General features: G+C 49.1%; 1 protein-coding gene across 3 annotated transcripts in view; it reads left to right on the forward strand.

The window, feature by feature from the left end:
* GALNT18 (polypeptide N-acetylgalactosaminyltransferase 18) overlaps positions 1-15,768 on the forward strand; it is a 288,108-nt gene that overhangs the window by 188,319 nt on the left and 84,021 nt on the right. For all 3 annotated transcript variants that reach the window (XM_006089610.3, XM_014456606.2, XM_023754535.1), the window contains exons 4-5: positions 10,624-10,807; positions 12,442-12,639. In XM_006089610.3, the coding sequence (XP_006089672.1) occupies positions 10,624-10,807; positions 12,442-12,639 (382 nt within the window). The remainder of the gene's footprint in view (positions 1-10,623; positions 10,808-12,441; positions 12,640-15,768) is intronic.

Here is a 15,768-nt window from a genome sequence, read left to right on the forward strand (position 1 = left end):
CCACAATACTCACCCAAAGCTGCCAGGCCCAACCAAAGTAAGCACCAGAGAACTCTTGGGGGGAAGAGTTGGGCTTGCAGGTGTCTAGGTGATTAGCAGCTTAATCTTATTTCTCCAGGGGGTTATTGATTATAGACTCACTTCCTATTAGCCTATTCCTGCCTGGCCGGCCAAGGGTTTCAGCACTGATGGGTCCCATTCCTTCAGCGGTAGCTGTGACTCTTCCAAGGTTGACAGAATTCCATGGAGCCTTCTCCCCTACCCCACTCAGTTTCTCACCTCTGATCTCTTTCCTCTAATCCCCCTCTCTCCCTGTGATGGAGCCTAATCCCTTCTCTTATTTTGTCTCCTGTGGGGGCAGATGAAGTACAGTCTCCGCTTTCTACGCAGACTTCAGAGACAGGAAAGCCCTCTTCTCTCTTCCTCCTCTTCTGCCTCCCTCCTTCTTAGTTCAAGACTTTCCCATTTCTCTTCCCCCTCCACCATCTTCTGAGTGTGCAGTACAAGGGGGAGAATGCATAACCAAGGTGAAGTACAGAGAACTGAGCGAGGTAAGGACCCAGGGGAAAGTGAGTATGGCCTGCCTGCCATCTCAACATTGTCTTCCTCTTGGGAAATGATGCTGGCTGGGAGGCCCAAGCAAGGGTTCACTTACCAATCTGGGGAGCTACTGACAGGGCTTGGTAGTAAAATCTCTCAGCGAGCAGCTCGGTGTCTACGCCAGCTAATTCATTCTGATATCGTGCTGTAGGAGAGAGAGGAGGAAGAGAAACACGATGATTCCATCTTTCAGAAAACCTCCCCTCATCTGGGAGACATCTTGAGGGAGCTGTAGTAAGAGCCTGGAAGGAAGACACCTGAGCTAGGAGGCGGGCTGCCTCGGATCTCCTCCTCTCTCTCTCTCTCTCTCTCTAACTTACTGATTTGAGAGAGAGAGAGAGAGAGAGAGAGAGAATTTATTGTTCTACCCATTTTATTCAGTGGTTGTCTCTTATATGTGCCCTGACTGGAGATCGAACCCACCCTGGCATTTCAAGATAATGCTCTAACCCAGTGGTCGGCAAACTGCGGCTCGCGAGCCACATGCGGCTCTTTGGTCCCTTCAGTGTGGCTCTTCCACAAAATACCGACTTCTGCGCATGGGCCCACGAAGTTTCAATCGCACTGTACGTGCGCGCCCGCACATGGTATTTTGTGGAAGAGCCACACTCAAGGGGCCAAAGAGCCGCATGTGGCTTGCGAGCCGCGGTTTGCCGACCACGGGATAGGCCAACAATGGCGGGGGAGGGGTGCTATAGCTCAGGCATTTACAGAAGCTTCGAATACCAGGATCTCAGGATCATGGGAGTTACTATCTGAGAATCACAGACTCTAGGAATCTCAGAATCTTGAAATTTGGGGCTCAGGTGATAAACTCTTGGGCTCAGTCATGAGCTTTTGGATCATCAGATTCCTAAGCTAGGCAGCACTCTGAACTCTCCAAGTCTTGTGCAAAATAAGTTAGCATCAGAATTCCAGTTGGCCCCTGGCTTAACTGCCAATGGCCGCTGCCCTTCTCGAGCACCCACACATGGGGTAGGAGGGCCCGGGCCTCCTGGAATCCCCATGGGACACCAAGGGGGCTTGCACTCAGCTTGGAATTAACCTGCTGTCAAATGCTGATGCCAGCATTTCCCATGGAGGGAACTTACCTGCCCCGTCCCCCAGAGTTGGAAGGGCCGGGGCTGCAGCAGGGTCCACTGTGCCTGGATGCACCGCTGAAAACCGTCAGAGTAGCCAGAATAGCTTATGCTCTTTAGGTAATTTCGCAGCTGCAGTCCCACCTTTACTTTATAGGAGTTTCCTCCTTACACGGACCCAGGGAGCACAAAGGCAAGCTGGCTCTTTTCCAAGGTCATTCAGTCCATGAAGACAACTGATTTCTGTTAGTCCATTATTCTCATTTTCATTTTTTTAATTACTCACTGTGGACATCGGTGAAATGGAGAGCCTGGAGCTCTGGCCCTGGGGGAACGGGCATTGGATTCTCTTCCTGGTGGGACTGATTACCAGCTCTGTGACCTCGGGCAAGTCTGGGGGTGTCAGGAGCAAAGAGGGGGTAAGCGTTCAGAATGCCCTGCCTGGAGCCGAAGGGTGCAGCTGGACCTGTGAACACTCAGATTGGTTCCGGCAGCCTTTTGTCCTGGGCCCAGAGTGGATGGATTTCCCCGCAGGATTGTATTGTGAACCCAAAGGCGAGTAACAAGCACTCTGGGAAACCCTTGCCCAAACGGAGGCCCTCTTCCCTCACGTCTTGATCTTATTGCTCAGGGATTTGTATCCCAGAGAAGTTGAAACTTCTGTGTGAACGCTCCATATCAGCCTCCTAGTCAAAAAGAAGCTGAATTTGGCAGCCTAACCCGAGAGAGAGAGAGAGAGAGAGAGAGAGAGAGAGAGAGAGAGAGAGAGAGAGAGAGATTTGCACCCAATAAACACATCTCTGGCTAGCCATTTTTATATCATTCAGACCATTTTGTTGTTGAATACAGGATCTTTTGGAAAATAACTCATTTTTATAGCAGGTAAGAGGGTATTAGCGGATGTTGAGAGCCTGGCTTTGGAGACCACTAAGTGAGGAGTGCATATTTCTTGTGGGTTTTTGTGGTCACCCATGTCTGGCTATGACACAAAAGAGTAGACCTAGAGACAGGTGGCTGTCTACTAGGTGGTAATTCTGGGACTTTCTTTAACTTGCTGAACTAATGCTTGGACTTCCCTGGAAGGTGTGCCACTATGCTTAGGTCCGGTAGCCATATTTATATGCCATCTGTGGGGCTCCTGGGTAGAGCTTTCCTCCCCCCAAGTCCTGAGTAAGGAGAACAATTTAAGGCCATTTCACATCTACTTCAGTATCAATTGACTTTGAAGAAGTGCAGCTATTAAAGGAGTCAGACAGCAGTGCAGCTGTTAGGTATATTGGACAGAAGAATAAACTACATGGGAGACATTTGTAAACTGCCTAGGACATAAACTACATGGGAGACATTTGTAAACTGCCTAGGACTTGACAGCTTGTCTGGAATGCCCCTACCCCCCCCTACCCCTACCCCCCCTACCCCTACCCCCCCTACCCCCCCCCCTGCCCCAGGCTCAGGACCCAGGCTGGTCTATTTTGCTCTGGATCCCAGCTCACCATCATTCATCAGCAGGGCCACCTGAGTCCACAGACCCCCTCCAGATTCTCCAGGGGTGGGGGTCTGGTGGCATCTATATGCATTTATATTTTAGCTTCTCAGGTGAGTGGGTGATCAGCTAAGTTCAACAGCCATTGCATCCTAATGAATAATCTCTTCTTTAAAGTGTGTTGACATATCATTTGTGTTCAATGGCCCAAATGGCTTTAGAGGAAAGCCAGTTAATCTTCTGTTCGGGGGAACAGCTACTGTTCCCTCTTAGAGGAATAAACAGAAATGTGCTGTGCTTTTAATCTTCAAATCAGCACCATTGGAGGCAAGCAATTATTAGCACTTCTCAACGGGGGTGTTCACACTTCCTTTCCTTCAGGCAGTTGGAGGGAGGGAGTGGCAACTCTAATCCAGGTTGAGCTAAAGGGCAAGGCTGGCCTGAAACTGGGGGCAGGCGGAGGGGACAAAAGGCAATGCCTTGGGGGTGTCAGGGGGAGGCACCTGGGAACTACAGGGGATAGTCCAAGGCAGTGATGGCGAACCTTTTGAGCTCAGCGTGTCAGCATTTTGAAAAACCCTAACTTAACTCTGGTGCCGTGTCACATATAGAAATTTTTTGATATTTGCAACCATAGTAAAACAAAGACTTATATTTTTGATATTTATTTTATATATTTAAATGCCATTTAACAAAGAAAAATCAACCAAAAAAATGAGTTCGCGTGTCATAGGTTCGCCATCACTGGTCCAAGGCATCAGATCCAAAGATCGGGTTTGGTACTATCTGCCGTGTCAGGCATCCCCTGGGGCTCTCCTGCCTCCCTCTCAGCATTCTGCCTTGATGCCCAGTTCTCTCATCTCCTCAATGATAACACAAGCAGGGCCACATCCTACCTGTCCATCCCGGCCTGTTGGTTTGGGGGTCTTAGAATGCATCCCCTGTGGATAAGGAGGGACTAGTGTAAGAGCTATGCAAGGTTTCTCCAACTTAGTGCTACTGACATTTTGAGCTGGATAATTCCTTATTGTGGAGAGCTGTCCTATGCACTGTAGGGTGTTTAGCAGCCTCGATGCCTAGTAGCATCCCCTCCCTACCCCCAAGTTGTGCACCAAGCACTGCATCTCAGGCCCAGAAGGCCTGTCATTTTAAGAGGACTCAGTGTTGTCTGGCCAGTGTGGCTCAGTGGTCAAGTTCGATTCCCAGTCAGGGCACATGGCTGGGTTGCTGGCTCAATCCCTAGTAGGGGCATGCGGAGGCAGCCGATCAATGGTTCTCTCTTATCATTGATATTTCTATCTCCTTCTCCCTTCCTCTCTGAAATCAATAAAATAAATAAATAAATAAAATAAAAAGAGGCCTCATTGTCTGGAAGAACTGAATTGGTTTCTGATATTCTTTTTCAAAAATCTCCCTGTTCCTTCCCCTACTCTTTCCCCTTTCTTCCTCCTCCCCTCTTCCTCTTCCTCTTCCTCTCTCCACCCCCTCTTTTTCCCCTCCCTCCATCTTTCCTTCTCCCTCTTTCCCTGGCATCTCCCACCCCCTCAGTGGAGTACATCACATACTTTTTAAACATCCATTAGAATTAATGTTTCATAGGGACTGTCTTGTTCACAGTATTGCCATAGCAGCTAGATCAGTAACTGGTACATAATTAATGCCCAATATTTGCTGAATGAATGAATGAATGAATGAATGAATGATGAGTGGCCTCTCTATTCACTCCTGCCTCCCCCAAACCTGGAACAAGCCTGGGAAATGATCACCTGGGTAGTGAGGGAGGGACAGGAGCTGAACCTGGTTCTCCATAGCAAGCCTGGGTAGGCCGTTTTACAAGAGGCCTGTGTAGCTGCCTTCCAAAGAGTAAAGCCCTATCGGGCATCAATTTCCTGATTCCTTTTCCTTTATGCAAGAGATAAAGGCTGTCTCATTAGGTGTTTACTAGTAAATCAGTTTAACAGCCATTGGTACCAGACTTCTCCTGCTCAGCCTGCAGTTTGTTCCTTTTAGGGTGACTTCGTGGAGCTAATTGCTTTTTATGGGAGCAGTCCAGGGGACATATATAGGGAGGGAAGAAAGGGCTCTGTTTGACCAGGCTGGTGAATTTTGCATTTTTATTTGGCATCTAAGTCTGAAGGAGGGGGAACAGGCAAGCAGCCCGCACTCAGCTGGCTCTGGGAGAGGCACCTCATGGGGACGATGGAGTGGCCTGTGACCTCCTAAGACAGTGGTTCTCAACCTTGGCTGCACATTAGAATCACCTGGGAATCTTTTTAAAATCCTGATTTCTGGGCCTCATGCTCCGGAAATTCTGTTTCTTTGTTACTAATGTTGTGGCCCCACCCCATAACAAAGAAACAGAATTTCCGGAGAATGAGGCCCAGGAATCAGGATTTTAAAAAGATTCCCAGGTGATTCTAATGTGCAGCCAAGGTTGAGAACCACTGTCCTAAGAGGTGAATAGTGTTCCAGAGCATGCTGATTGACAGAGGTCATCCAGATGTCAGCAGAACAGGGATTTGTGGACAGCAGGAGAGGGCTGGAGGAGCAACAGAAACAGGGTAACACACCTGGCCCTATGCAGGGCGCAAATTGTATTTCTTCGTTAGAGCTGGTGCTGTCTACAGCTCTGCCATTGATTCTAAATTTGGCAAAGTCACAGAGAACAGACTTCCTACCTCCCCTTTCCTCAGCACATTAAAACAAACATGAAATACAGCCTTCCCTTTCTTTCCACAATTATACCCCTGTCATGCTCTACGAAGACATTTTATAAAAGTTATTTATAGAGATTTCAAAAATAATGAAAGGTAGCTTCTGTAGAAAAAAAGGTAAAAGACAATGTAGCTTTTAGGCTACACGTTAAAAATCAAATCTTTAGCAAAGTTAGAGAAGCAAAAATGTGCATAGAACCCTGTGATTCGTCATTATATTTGTCTCTGAGCTCCCTAGCAGCCTTGGCAAAAAGGTAAATATGATGGGTTATGAGTTTGAGTTTAGGTAAGTAAAGTTTTTTATATGTTTTTTGAGCTGAGTTCTGAGATCATATATGATGTAGAATATATAATAGGCAATATCTTGGACAATAGTTTTCTAACAAATACAGAAGTACTCTTGAGATAGTTTTTACTTTGGCAGTTGACAAAGATTGAAGGAAAAAATGAAACCTTATTAGGCAAAGGTGTTTTGAAAAGACTGAGCCAGTGTTATCCAGGACATTATACGCCTTTAAAAAAAATTAAAAATTGTTTGGTTAGAGCCAAACAGCAGCCACTGTTTGGGGTGTAGCTCTCTGAGAACAGGCTTTTTCTCTAGCTGATGCACTAGAAACTTTTATTCTAGTTCACTGTTAACAGAGCTCAGAGGTACAAAGGGGCAAGCAGCTGCTACGAAAAAGAAAGCCTTTTCATCTCTTGCTGCCACCTTCTTAGCTGGCTCTTCTGTGTCTGAATTCATTTCCTATGCCTCAGGAGTTCACAATCTTATTTTAACACCGGCATCATACCAGAACAATAGGTCCTGTTTTGATAGCCTTTGTGTATAACAAACCACCCCAGAAGCTAATGGCTTAAAACAGCAACCATTCATTGGCTCATAATTCTGCAATAAGGGCTGGAGCCGTGATTCTGTGGTAGGGGCAGTTCCTTTCTGCTCTGTGAGGTGTCAGCCGGGTTCCCCGTGTTCACAGTCAGCCCGTGGCCAAAGGATCCAAGGTGGCCTCACTCACACGTCTGGGGCCTCGGTGGGGTAGCCTGAATGGCTGGGGCCTCTCTGGGCCTCTCATCCACAAGGACCTGGCTCCGGCTTCCTCACTTAGGGCAGCCAGAGAAGGAAAGCAGAAGCCGCAGGCCTCCCAAGGCCTGGGACTGGCAGGAGGTCCCTCCTGCTGCACCCTGTTGTCACACGGCCAGCCCAGAGTCAGTGTGTGAGGCAGCTGCACACGGCTGTGAATTCAGAGAGGTGGGGTTTGTGGGGGGTCATTCGGGGGCAGTCATCCAGTGCCCTGTCCCATCAACACCATAGAGGTGGTCCCCACAGGCAGCGACTCTCACCTGTGGAGCGAGTCACTACCCCAGTTCTCACTCCAAGTGTCATACACTCGCCACCTCACTGTCAAATATCAGGTTTTATGAGCTCTCTATTTAACATTCCCAAAAAGGACATATGAGGGGTGGACTTTGAAGTGATGACACAGCGTTTTAAGAGGCCTCCTGTCAACCATACACGAAGACCTGTAAGCATGGGGCACACTGAGTTACGCTGCTCTGTGGCCAACTTCCTGACATTTGTGTGACAGTGGCATCCCCGGGCCTCCCTGTCAGCTGTTCAATCCGAGGTCACGGGGTCATTTTTAAATCAGCTAAAGTGAGCTATACAGCGTGTTGGTGGCAGCCCAAAAGTCAACTGAATTTTCTCGGGCCGGAATGAGAATGTCTGACAGCCCCCACTGGCCCTAGATCTGGACCAGGGTCACACTGTTTAAAAAGAATGACTTGAATGAGAATTAAGTGCATGGGCTCATCACTTTTAGAAGCTGGAAAACTGGAAGGGCTAGATGGCAGACATTGGCTAACAGAACCAGGCAGGGAAACATTTTGACTTTGGATAAACAATATCAATCTTTAAAAAAAATGAATTAAATAGAAGTAAACATACGATACTATGTTTTGGTTCAGCACATGCATGTGCACACACAAACACAAGCATGAATACATGCACCCTCCCCCGCATGAAGAGATGGGATGAGGAGGCCTCACTTAGCAGCACCATGTGGAGAGGACCTGTCGGTCTTTGTTTCCAGTAAACTCACTTTGAGTCCAAAGTAGGCAAAGGTAATGTGACCTTAAACTACAAGAATAGTGTCATAGATTCTAGAATAAGGGAGGTGATTAGTTCCCTCTATTCTCTATAGCCCAATTTACTCCAGAAGTATTGGGCCAATTTCTAGGTGCATAGATTAAAGATGTTAGAGAAAAACTAACATATTTAGAGGGAAGTTCAGGATGGTATAAGAACTTGAACTCATGATATATGAGGAAATATGAGGAGGAAGTAAAGATATTTGACCTAGAGAAATCCTCAGCAAGAACTGAAGGGTGGTCTTCAACTCGAAATGCTTGTCTTATGGAAGAGGGCTTGGTCTGCCCTCTGTGGCCACACAATAAGGCTTGGGCCAATGAGTGGAAGGTTGAGAGATCCTGGCACTTGAGGGCAAGAGAAAAAAGAACATGTCATAGTCGGAGTAGCCCTGTGAGGAATGACCCTGTCACTGGAGGGATTGGAGGATCGCTCATCAGGATAGACAGAGGGTTCACACCTTTGATGGGTAATTGGTTCAAAACTAACTTAATATCCTGTCCAACTCACTCTGAGGTCTTGGGATTTATAGGGACTTGCTCAAGGTCACAGAGCAGGTTAGAAGCTGTCCAGGACCAGAGGCTCTGGCCTCCCTCTCAGCATTTCTGCCTTGGATGCCCAGTTTCCTCACCTCTGCAATGGTAACTCAAGCAGGGGTACCATCCTTCCAGCCTTTGGTTTGGGCAGTTTCATGTGCAAAAGGATTTGAAGTCAATGTCTGTAGGAGGGCTTACCATTCTGGCAGTGACCATCATGCCTCATTGTCCTCCTGGCATGAGGCCCTTGCACGCATTCATATCTTCTGCTTGGCCACCATGGCCTTGTTGCTTGCAGACTTCTAGCCTGGGGTCAGGGCAGAGGAGGAAGAGATGGTTCTGGATGAGAGATTATGTCAGCCAGAGATGGATCTCCGTCCCTTACAACTCCCAATGATGGAAACTGTGAGGCAGGAAGGAGGGAGCTAACTTTTTTTTAGCATTTACTGTGTGTTATGCATTTTTCACATGTCAATTCCACTTAATCCTCATAACAACGTAGTTTTCTAGGACTACAAAGTACAAAGCACCACAAATTGGGTGGCTTTGAACACAGAAATCTATTGTTTCTCAGTCCTAGAGTACAAACTAGAGGCGTAGGCAGGGTCACGCTCCCTCTGAAGGCGGTAGGGGAGGGTCTGTTCCAGGCTTCTCTCCTAGCGCCTTGTGAGCTCAGGTGTTCCTTGGCTGGCAGATGGCATCTTCTCTATGTCTCCTCACCTGTCTTCCTTCTGTGCATGCCTAACTCCGTATCCATCATCTATCATATTGAATTAGGGCCTAATGCCTTTATCTTAACTTGGTTAAATCTGCAAAGACTCTAATTCCAAATGAGGTCATATTCTGAGGTACAGGGGGTTAGACTTCAGCATATCTTCTTTGGGGGACACAATTCAACCCATAACAGTTCACCTTATAGTCACCCCAAGTTCATGTCCTTCCCATATGCAAAATCCCATCCAAACTTCCTCATGGACATCCAGAGTTGGTCTAGTAAAGCAGATGTATAATGCGGTGCTGTTGACTCTAACCACTGTCCTTCTACTACACTCTGCTGCTGCCATGGGGCACACCTACCATGCATCTGGCACTGTGCCAGCTGCTTCGTGCCCTTTTCTCACGCCTAGGGGGCTGCTTACATGGTGGGGCCCAGACTGGGCACCAAGGGACACGGAGCTCCTACCATTCATTCTCTGATAAGGAGGGGCTCAGCCCCGGTGGGTCTGTCCAGGGCCTGGCTGAGAAGATGGGAGGAAGGGTGATTGAGAGGCAGGTACTGAGAACATAGGAAAAGAGTGCGACTCAAGTTCTGGGGAGGTGCTGTGGTCACAGGTGAGAGAATGTGGCCCACTCAGGTCATCATTTGGGGGGACGGCGCCCTCATAGGCTGTTGCCTGCGCTGCTGTGAAGAACACAGTGGATGTGGCTGCTGTGCTCTCCCCAGTGGAGGGGCGAGGGGCCCTGCTGGGTTGCTCAGGCCCCACTTACAGTTATGAAGAAGCAGGGGACTCAGTGTGTAGCCAGGCCCAGCAACAGCAGGCAGCAAACCAGTGCAGCTGCTCACAGGGCACAGCTCCTGGTCACGCACGTCCCGGAGAGATGGAGACCCAGCAGGAGTGGGTCCTGGGCTGCCGGCTCTGAAGATGCAGCGTTCCCTCGGGATTGGGGGAGGGCTGTGGAGGGCACTGGGATGAAGGAGCTGGTGAGAAGAATGTGGTTTTTGCCATCATTAGACCTGGCTTAAAAGCACACGCTGCCCCTCACACGCTGCATGACATTGGAGAAGTTCATAAACCCTTCTGAGTCTCATTTTCCCGGGGGCTCGTTGTAAATATTAAACCGTTAATGTGTGTAGGCATGTGATCCTATGCAAGTTGCTGGGCTCCATAAATGCTATTTTCACCTGTTTTTCCCTTCAAATCTGAGCTGTACTGGCCATCCTGGGGAACACCAAGGAAGACCGGGGAGGGGAATGGACCCTCGCCTCTCTCTGGGGGTCATTTCTCCACAAAAGGGGGGATGTTTTGATCGTTCCCATTATGCTAACAATACGTTTTCTCCCTCACAGAGGAGCTGAAGGAGAAGCTGACAGAGTACGTGGACAAGGTGAATGGCCAGAAGCCGGGCTTCATCAAAGTCGTGCGCCACAGCAAGCAGGAGGGCCTCATCCGCTCCCGGGTCAGCGGCTGGAGGGCGGCCACTGCCCCTGTAGTGGCACTCTTCGATGCCCATGTGGAGTTCAATGTGGGCTGGTAAGTGCCCATCAGGAGAGGAGGGTGGTCCAGGAGCTTCGACTCAGATGGGTGCAAAGCATGCTGGGATCTCAGTCATGTGGGGGTAAGCAGAGAATTCTGGGAACAGGTGAGATATGGGTATGTGAGTGACTAGGCAAGGGCTGGCCCTTCAGGGTGGGGGAGGGTCAGGGGTCAATAGGGCCAACACACAGTGTCTAAAGCAGGGGTGGGCAAACTTTTTGACTCGAGGGCCACAATGGGTTCTTCATGATCTGGCAGAGGGTAAATGCTATGGGCAAAGCAGAGAGTGCCAGCCTGGCTAGGAACAGGGCTGCAACTCCCAGGAAAGTGAGAGCTGGACCAGACATGAGACAGAAGCCCAACCACACCGACGAGCCAAGGGCTACTGGGCAGAGGGAGCTAAGGTGGTTTGATGTCACCAGTGCCCTCGGTTCCCCAAAGGCCAGGCCAGTGGTAGCTCAATATGGCAGATTCTCCCTCCTGGTGAAACTCGGTCTTAGGAAACCTTTATTGCTCTGGCCACCGCTGCTGTGAGGGGGAAGAGAACACACACAAGCCTTCAATAGTGTCATCCGAGCAGGGTGGGGCACTTGATACCAACATCCCTCGAGGCCAGAGGGTGTCTGTGGCCCACTCTGTGTGACTTTGCAGAGAGCCTGGGCATGGGAGGACCAGGCACTGGGAATGGCTGAGGGAACCCCCTCCTGACCACTATGCCTGATGGCGCTGGGTCTGCTCTCCTCCCAGACTCCAGGTGCCACCCTGCCTCTCTGGAGTGGGGTGAAGAGTGCCATTTAGCAGGAAGGAGCAGCCGGGCGTGCACGCAGCATGCCTGGATTTGGGCAGACTTTTACATAACAGGCCGAATTAAGATTGCAGTGCGGCCGTTTTTCATAGTTGAAGTCCCTGCTTGCCATTTGTGACTATTTAAAAGGCATTTTCGTTGGATTTATAGCCAGGAGAGGAGAGGGACACTTACTATTTCAAGCTGATTTAAATAAACAATTACGCAACAATTCATTATTAATGAGAAGCTTATCATTACTCTCTGCAAACACTTTACTTGCCTGGTGCCCATAAGGGCCTCTGGCTCCCTGGAAGCCAGACCTGCCACCTCTCCTTGGGCAGAGGCGAACATGTGGGGTGGGATGGGGGTTGGGGGGGGCACAGACGGAAGGACCCAGGCAGCATGAAGTAAGTTTGTTCTCACCCCTGTCTCTGCCATCCTCATCTGCCTGTTTCCTAGTTAATGTGCTAAATTTGAGCAAAATCAAAGCCCATGTTAAAAGCTTCCCAGGGAACCTCAGATCTGTTTCTTCTTTCTTTAAGTCTTGATTTTTTTTTTCTAGTGAAAAAAAAAATGAAAGCAAGCAGACACACGGATGTAAGGCACTAAGAATCTCTCAGCTCAGCCCAGAAGGTGCTAAGGAGTGGCTGGGCCTCTTGCCAGCCCAGAAGTAGGGGGGTGGGGAGGCTGTTAGGGCCCCTGCCCAGGAGGAGAGCAGGGCTCCCCTGGAGGAGATGTCCAGGTGTCTTTTCCTCTTTCCGCAGGGGAGGAGCTTTAGGAGTCGTCAATCTGGTGTCTCTTCACCTTGGAGGCAGTAACCCCTCTCTCCCTCCCTCCTGCTCAGGGCTGAACCCGTACTCACCCGCATAAAGGAGAACCGGAAGCGGATCATCTCACCATCGTTTGACAACATCAAATATGACAACTTTGAGATAGAAGAGTACCCGCTGGCTGCCCAGGGCTTTGACTGGGAGCTGTGGTGCCGCTACCTAAACCCCCCCAAGGCCTGGTGGAAGCTGGAGAACTCCACGGCCCCGATCAGGTACAGCATCCTTACCTGTGATCTCTCTGCCTCGTCCTCCAGGGCAAGAGCTCCCCTCCCAGCACAACCCTTACTCCCCAGACTCCAGTCCCATCATGGGATGGTGGGTGGGGTGAGGTGAGCGGTGGTGGAAAGGAATTACAAGTGACCTCCAGTCACTCACTGCTCACCAGCTCTGTGATCTCTTTTCAAAGAGCCATGGCTCCCAGATTCATTCAGAGGCTCACAGTTACTCATTCCAACACATCACTGTGGGGCACCTGCTGGGAGCCAACTACTATCTACGCTGGGTGCTTGGGATCCAGAGTGATTAAGAGTCAATCCCTGCCAGCAAAATCCTGAAGTCGAGTAAAGACAGACACAATAATTGGAATAACAAATTATTCCACCGTGTTGGTGGAAACCGCATGGAAAGTAGGGAGAAGACTTTGCTGAGAGTGTAGCATTGGCACTTGTTTCTAAGGGCAAGTAGAAGATCGCAGGCTTAGGCCGGAGGCATCAATATGCGAAGGAGCAGAGTGAGTTCCTGGGCACAGAGCAGGTTCAAAGGGAGCAGCCTGAGGCCACGAGGCTGGAGGGAAGAAGAGGCAGGACCAGACCTCACAGCACCGAGTAGGCCTTGCTGATGTTTGAGCTTATCCTTTAGGACTCAGACGAAAGGAGCTTCAAACTGCATTTCAAAGGTCCCAAACTCTTTCAGCCTTTGCTGCTACCTTCATAGACCCCCGAATGATTCCCATGTGCAGCCTGTTTTATGGATCAGGACTCCTGAAACAGCCGTCCCCACAAGCCCTTGTTTCTGTCTGGTTAATCACAGATCAGGCGCCTTTGTGCTCCCTGCAAAGGGCTGCCTGTTAAACGCACAGACACACCAGAAGGTGGCCTAGGGGACAGTCCCTGGAATGAAAGAGATTAGAAACTCGATGTCACTTTGTATTACATGAGGAAGGAAGATTATGAAAAGTGTAATTGAGAGTGGGTGATTATTATCTAAGATCACATCTTCCTTGCCAGAAGAAAAAACACACACTGTATTCATATTTAAAACAGGATGGAAGAGAACTCTACCTGGCTCTCCTGTGCTTATCTCGACTACCTATCTGTTAGGCCCCTGCACAATTTTGTGTTGTTCAATATTTGTTTGGCGGTCCCTGTGTGCAAGGACCTTTTACACACATGGTCTTATTTGTTCCTCATCAACCTGGTGACAGCTATTGTGTCATCCCTGGTTCACAAGATGAGGAGAGCAAGGCTGACGAAGGAGAATGGCCCTGCCAAAGGCTCTGGCCAGTGGAGCCAGGATCCAAACCCAGGTCAGCTAGGTCCCATGCCTAGTTGTCATGCACCTAGTCACCCACCCTGAGCTCAGGCCTGGGATGGCTGAATTCTGCCCAGGTCTGTTGATCTTTGGAGGGAAATACGCCACCATGTAACAAGCATTCTTACAGACGCCTGCACTGATGTTAGTTGCTTCAGCCTGGTCTTCGTAAACCCACATTCTGGGTCCTTCACAAAGAATAGCATCTCACTCTCAAATTTTCCTTCCCCTGCTTGCTAGCCAGACCTTGGCTGAGAGAAAGTATACTAATGGAGAAAACATTCCTGGTTTTATCCCTAGATAAAGACAGCTCCACAGAAAGTTGTGGGTTGTATAAATGTATCATGCCCACCTGGGCCCGTTTCCACGGGCTGTACTTTGGTGCTTTGTCCACACACGGCATAAGCTGCAGGAAGAGCCCAGAGGTATCTTCTGCTGCGTTCTGCAGGGGTGTCTTTGAGATAGTTTTTCACTGTGTCCTGAAGTGACTGACCTCTTAAAGAAGACTGACATAAGAGATTTCTTTCAACTTCACTGCCATTCAAAGAAAGCCTTGCTATCCCTGAGGAATTAGTAATGCTATTTCCACATGGGACCCATACATCTTATTTCTAAGACCAGGTATGCTCATGTTCACCTCAGCCACCAGGAAGCTCAGAGTCTACTTTGTGGATCCACTTGAAGAAGGACCTAATGCTGCACATGCATTGTAACTAGCCCCCAACTTCATTGTGAATTTTTGTCTTTTCAGACACTTATCTATTTTATTTTCCATGCACTTTACATTTTTCTTGTAAGCTATTTCTAATTTGGGGGGAATGAGACAAGGTATAAATCAATACAACTTTCAGGCTGACTGAGCCCACTTAATACCCTCGCTGGTTAATAAGTGACGGACTGCCTGAGGTGGCCTGTACTCTTTCCTTGACTGGGTCTGGCCAGGTGGGGAAGGCTCTGTCCTGTATGCCCAGCAGTGCCAGCTCAGTTCAGCTCTGCAGGAATGCTGAGGGACAGGCTGAGTACCCACTCTGCCCGCCTGCTGCGCTTATGTCTTAAGTCACCATGATTTACAGAGGGGATTCTCTGGGCTTTTGTAATGGGCAAGTGCCTCTTTTAAAATGATCTTCTGAGTACCAATTATGTCCCAGAGGATTTCAATACTTAATTTCATCCTGTGAGGTTATATAGTGGATTCTATTTCATAGATGTGGAATCAGAGGCTCAAAGAGGCTAGGGAACTTCTCTCAGAGGAACAGCCATAATGGGGATTTTTTCCAAGGGACTCACTTCCAAGGCCAGGGTCAAGCGTCTCCCACCAGAGCAGGAACTCACTCTGCTTAGGAGAAGTGGTTGAGGTGGACTGACCACCCTAGGTACCTGCGATCTAGGGAAGGTGAAGCCATTCAGAATAAAATGCTGTGATTGAAAGGAGGAGGGACAGGGACCCCCAGCACCAGTCTCTGCCTGAGCAGCTTCTGGCATCAGTACTCTCCAAAAACATAGCCCGCAGAATAGCTGTTTCCCCACGTGGATGAGTTTCCACCTTCAAAGATGGGTCTATTTGCATGTGATTACCAGTTTTCTTATCGCTGAAGAGTCTTCATTTCTCCTTTTTTTCTCTTCCCCTCCAAATCCTTCAGCCACCAGCTGATAGGTTGCTACACAAGGACTAGAAATGGTAGCTGTGTGCAGTGGAACAATGCAGAGTCATTGCTCCCAGCAGAGAAGCAGCCCACACACCCTCATGCTGATTCACCTAATGTGGGTCACTCCTGAATAAAGTTCCGTGCTGGGTATCCACACAGCCGGTG

The sequence above is a fragment of the Myotis lucifugus genome, unplaced genomic scaffold, assembly GCF_000147115.1.
Source record: "Myotis lucifugus unplaced genomic scaffold, Myoluc2.0 scaffold_61, whole genome shotgun sequence".
Taxonomy (NCBI): Eukaryota; Metazoa; Chordata; class Mammalia; order Chiroptera; family Vespertilionidae; genus Myotis; species Myotis lucifugus.